Here is a 5127-nt window from a genome sequence, read left to right as displayed (position 1 = left end):
TTTTTAAAATAAAATTTAGAGAATTCACAATGTCCACCATACTACTATTGATTAATAGTAGTATTAATAAATAGTTTAGAGGCGCGTGTATTTCACCAGTTACATTTATGTTGTCAAAATAATATAATAACATGAAACAAGTCAGGGTTAAAGATAATTGGCGGTTTTATTTCAGCGATACGGTTTAGCACCCCCCAGAGGTACAGCAATGGCAAGATCATTAGTACAGCTTCAGGACAACTCTGAATAAAACTAAACTGAATAATGTTGTCTATCTGAAAATTATATTATATTATATCATATCATATCATAACATATCATATCATATCATATATCATATATATCATATTACCAAGTAATATTAAAATCTAACCTTTTAACAAAATTGAACCATAACGCAAAGTATACAGCATGTTTATGGTTTATTAAACATAAACACAGGTAAACCATGTTTTTAAAATATCAAGGTATCTAAAAAACATTCCATCATATTTACTGCATGCAAGACATCAAACAAAAATAATTAAACTGTAAAAACAAAATGCTATTTTTTAGTTGATTTCAGATATTTCTGCACCTTCACAGATTCCTCCGGTTTTATTCAACATTTTACGAATCAACACCCGTATCACAGAGTTCTCAAATTGTATAGGTTCTTTGTCTGTCAGTCATTACAAGACAGCCGCTCTATTGGCTAGCCGGGCTAAATAGGCGGGACAACCGAACTGCGTCTTCCAAGCTGCTGCAAATATCGCATTGGGGTTCCGAGAAAACGCAGGATTTCCTGTGGCATTACTTACATATCAAAGTTTTAGATTCGTAAAAGTGCGCAACCCATTTTAATCTCCGTCGGTTTCATGTCTTATTCAAAACCATCTTATCCGTACGTGCCCTAGACTACACATCAACGAAGTTAGTCTGCAAGAAGTCGTCGAAAATGTCCGAAGCCACAGTCGCCGACACTCGCCGGTTAAACTCCAAACCGCAGGACCTGACGGACGCTTACGGGCCTCCCAGTAACTTTCTGGAAATCGACGTGTACGACCCGCAGACCATAGGAGTTGGTCGTAATCGGTTCACCACTTATGAAGTCCGGATGAGGGTAGGCTGTCTGAATGGGTGTATTTGTGAGGGCTTGGTTCGGCCTAGTTAGCTTGCAAGCTAACATGCTAACTTAAAAAAAACGTTAGATGGTGAGGGGAAACCGTCCCTCTCAACGCTCTAGTAAACCGATTTTATCTTCAATTATTTTTTTTGAGTGACTAACATGATGACCAATAAATGTTTAGCTAATATGGCTGCTGTTGTTTTTCTGTCAACCATCAACAACCCCCAGCGAGTTGCTTAACGTTATTTTACAGTCACCATTCTGATTAGCTGACACTGTACAGTCGTAGATTTAATGGTGTAAGATTTCTGGTTGCAAATGAATCATTGCGTCAGTTTACTGACGTCTGGCGTATTACGTTAATAGTGTTTGAGAAATTGAATTTGGTGATACCATCTGTATCATTTCAAATAATGGGCGTTTTTCTGCATTTCTTGTTGAAATAGACGAACCTTCCTATTTTCAAACTGAAGGAGTCATGTGTAAGACGAAGATACAGCGACTTCGAATGGCTGAAAAATGAGCTGGAAAGAGACAGCAAGGTATGACATCCAGAAAAACAAGCACTTAACATTGCTTACTTACAGGGTTTAAATAATTTAAAAATGTATTATCATCTCCCGTTGGTCTATAAATAATATTTTGTAGATTGTTGTGCCTCCTTTGCCTGGAAAAGCATTAAAGCGACAGCTCCCATTCCGTGGAGATGAGGGCATTTTTGAAGAGTCCTTCATAGAGGAGAGGCGATCTGGACTTGAACAGTTCATCAACAGGTTAGTTATTGAAATACCACAGAGTTGAAGCTTTTCGCTCTACAGTTAAATTATTTATTAAACCAGAGACAAAGTATGGATCATCCAACAGTTCAATAAATAACAAAACTTAATGGGTAACTAATGAGCATCTCGAACTGAAATATATTCAAATATATTGTGTTTTTCATTTACTGACCAAATAACCATTCATCCAAATTTATTGTTCAGAATTGCAGGTCATCCTTTGGCCCAGAACGAACGCTGCCTTCACATGTTCCTGCAGGATGAAAGTATTGATCGGAACTACATTCCTGGAAAAGTACGGCAGTAGGGTTTTCCAAACTGGGACGAGGGAGGGTCTTCTTTCTCCGGTTTTGAGCTTCTATTCCCATTCGTCTGCAAGCAGTGCAGAGTAACATTTATTTTTACACCAAGCAAATTTAGATTTGTGATGAATCATGCAGGACTTAATTTCTTTGGACCGATCATGTGTCTGGGGTTTCTCTTAGTTTACACACACATTGTATTTCTTTTACATCTATACAGTGTACTTGTTAGCGCGTGTGTGTATACATTAAAAATAACTATACATTAAGCTGTAGCACTGAGGGTTGGCTCATATCTTTGTCCTCTATGGTAACTGTTGTAAATGGTTCATTTAAATCCAAACATGCACAAATGCTTACTCATGTGAGTGGATGGATTGTGATTCCAAAAATGTTCTCTTTCAAGCTTAAGGTGTACTTGATAGTAGTCATGTGACCATCAGTGTGACTGTAATGGACTTGTCAGTATTAAGATTGAGCAATGAAACAGACGAATGTTGCTTATTCATCTCATGCGTAGTTTGAACATCATAAAAATGTGAGTGTTGACAATATCTGATTAACTTTAAAGCTTTACTTCAATGTTCAGACGCATTGGATTATTAGAGAGCTGTTTTAATTCCAATTTTATGTGAGATGATTTGGTTCTGAAAATATGTTGTCTTGGAGAAAGCTTATGGCGTTCAGAAAGTCTTGATAGTAGTAAACACATTTTTAAGAAACGACAGACCTAATAAATGCAGAGTATATCAGGATTGTTAGGTATACGTATTAATACATCTAACAATAGACCAGCTAGGGTACATTCACCGACATATTTCACTTAAAGTTGTTGGTGTTGAAGTTACACGATATGCCCTTTTGTCAAATTAATACACATTTGGTATGAAATACATGTTTGAGACCTGTATTTTATGCAAATCTTTTTGGGTTAAACTCTAGGATGTGTCCTGAATATGAGTTAGCCATGTAAACAAATCCAAAAGCAGCCCCCTCAGAGGACAAAATATGTGCCAACTGCGTAAGAGTTGTCCTGCCAAAGTTCAGTCATTTGTCTCCGAATGACGCTATATTTATGTTATCTTCTGTGTTCATCAATTTGTGCCTGTGACGCTTGTCTGTAAATAAAGTAAAACAAAAATACGGAGCACTGGCTTGAGATTTTATATCGGAAAGTTTCTTATTCTGTTTATTCTCTCTTCCATTTTAGGTGTGAATGAAGTAAGTTTTGTTTTTTTACTCTCAGTATGATAATGCTGTAAACTTGAGCTGGGAAACATGTTTGCATGATTGCTAATACCTCACACCAATTATACGTCTCATTGTCGTACTTACAAAATTCATTTTAACATCGTCTTACGTTCTGTTGCTTTGCTAATTTCCGCTTGCATCTGCTGCTCACTTTCACTTGTCAACATTTTTATAACCACTTCAAATTTGTTAACGGTTGCATGTCTTGATTGCATGCTTTTGTGTTGTCAAGCCTAGCTCATCGGGTTAGTGGGTTTTATGTAAAAATCTTATTATCAGCCAAGCTATTTGGTTTTATCCATTATGAAGTGTTGAATAATAATAATAAATCAACCACCACCAATCAGTGTTTATTCTCTATGACATTATTCATTGGCGTATGCTTAAAGGAAAAGTGTATTATAGTGCTGTCAAAATCTAACAGTTTTGTTTCATGTCTCTTGACCTGTAATCCAAAGGTCCCTGTCCTGGATTCATCTACTCTACCATCTTATTCCTGCACATCAGTCAGAGCCTTTTACACCTGCAGTCCATATTATCTTCTGTATATATATATTTCTATTCTCAGATATAGCTAGGCTACAACATCTGTACCCAGAGAATGAACTCATCTGTGTGCTGTATTTATACCTCACAACCTCAGTTTTTGGGAAAATACATGCTTTATCAATTGAACGATACAAATATGAAACATTCCTTTCTGTTATTTCTTCCAAAATGAAATAAAAGCTATTCCACACCTTAATGTATTCTTAATCTGTCACAATGCGAAAACTAAAATACTAAAAACTACTTGATACTAAAATCAAAGATTGTAATTGGAAATGAAACCAACAAACTTCTAAACGTTTTAACTTTCCCATCGATCAAGATTATACTAACTCCTAAAATGTAGCAGTTCATACAGAGCTGAAACTGGGACCCCCTCATGTCTTCCGTTATTACATTCCTTGTTTCATTATTATCCTTCAACATGACCAAATGTGTTACAAGAGGTTTACAACCATTTTGAATTGTATTTCTTTTTGCTTAGTGTCAGTGTAATGGGAATGTACATATTCAATCACTGTGAAATTCATTATGAAAAAAGATGCCATACTGTTATATTTGTAAAAGCCATCTCTTTAAAACATTTATTCTTGTTTTTTTCTGTCCCTTTTATTATAGTTATTTTCTGGACTGTGTGTAAAGAAAATGGCACTGTTTTTTTAAGCAGCTAGCAAATCCTTCTGCCCATGAATAAACCATATCTGTCTCCTTTACTGCGTGATCTGTTTCAGTTCAATTAGACTATGAGCTACAGTATACTGCGTGTATTGCATTGTTTTTGTATAGTTCATTATACAGTCCTTAAAGGTGCCATAGAATGTAAAACTGTATTTGCTTAGGCATAGATTAATAATAAGAATCTGTACATGGTAATAACAAACACTATTGTTTCCTTCTGTAAATCTTGGGCATACAAAAGACCACTGAAAAACAGGCCAAACACAGACTCTGACATTACAGTTAAACATTAAATGACACATTTACAATGTTGTTACAGTGCTAAAAGTAAACTTGTGACTGCTGAGTTAGCGTTATATGCTAGCGTGTATAGGCAAAGTTCTACTTTTGACATTACAGTTACATTTTGCAGGTCCATACTGAAAAAACACAAACTTACCACTGAGAAATGTAAATTTCC

At 35.7% G+C, this 5127-nt stretch overlaps 1 protein-coding gene across 3 annotated transcripts; it reads left to right on the top strand.

Annotated features, from left to right (window-relative positions):
• Positions 1-789: 789 nt before the first annotated feature.
• Positions 790-4702, top strand: snx12 (sorting nexin 12). 3 transcript variants are annotated; one of them, XM_055179917.2, is made up of 6 exons: positions 790-1102; positions 1555-1650; positions 1757-1881; positions 2092-2182; positions 3400-3410; positions 3899-4185. In XM_055179917.2, exons 1-5 carry the CDS (start codon positions 938-940, stop codon positions 3403-3405), a joined length of 483 nt encoding a protein of 160 aa, XP_055035892.1. In that variant the 5' UTR covers positions 790-937; the 3' UTR covers positions 3406-3410; positions 3899-4185. The 3 variants fall into 3 exon arrangements, with proteins under 3 accessions (XP_055035892.1, XP_055035890.1, XP_055035891.1); XM_055179915.2 differs by lacking the exon at positions 3400-3410 and having other exon boundaries at positions 3899-4702; XM_055179916.2 differs by lacking the exons at positions 3400-3410; positions 3899-4185 and having other exon boundaries at positions 2092-2336.
• Positions 4703-5127: the final 425 nt, after the last annotated feature.

The sequence above is a fragment of the Misgurnus anguillicaudatus genome, chromosome 9 (assembly GCF_027580225.2).
Source record: "Misgurnus anguillicaudatus chromosome 9, ASM2758022v2, whole genome shotgun sequence".
Lineage (NCBI taxonomy): Eukaryota > Metazoa > Chordata > Actinopteri > Cypriniformes > Cobitidae > Misgurnus > Misgurnus anguillicaudatus.
The sequence above is the reverse complement of the archived record's forward strand: the minus strand, read 5'-3'. Positions and strand labels throughout refer to the sequence as shown.

Bases quoted from the DNA above. Each gene is read 5' to 3' on its own strand.
- snx12 (XM_055179915.2), top strand. From the start codon at position 938: ATGTCCGAAGCCACAGTCGCCGACACTCGCCGGTTAAACTCCAAACCG. The intron at 1,103-1,554 runs GTAGGCTGTCTG...TTGTTGAAATAG, and splicing joins CTTATGAAGTCCGGATGAGG to ACGAACCTTCCTATTTTCAA. The intron at 1,651-1,756 runs GTATGACATCCA...AATATTTTGTAG, and splicing joins AGCTGGAAAGAGACAGCAAG to ATTGTTGTGCCTCCTTTGCC.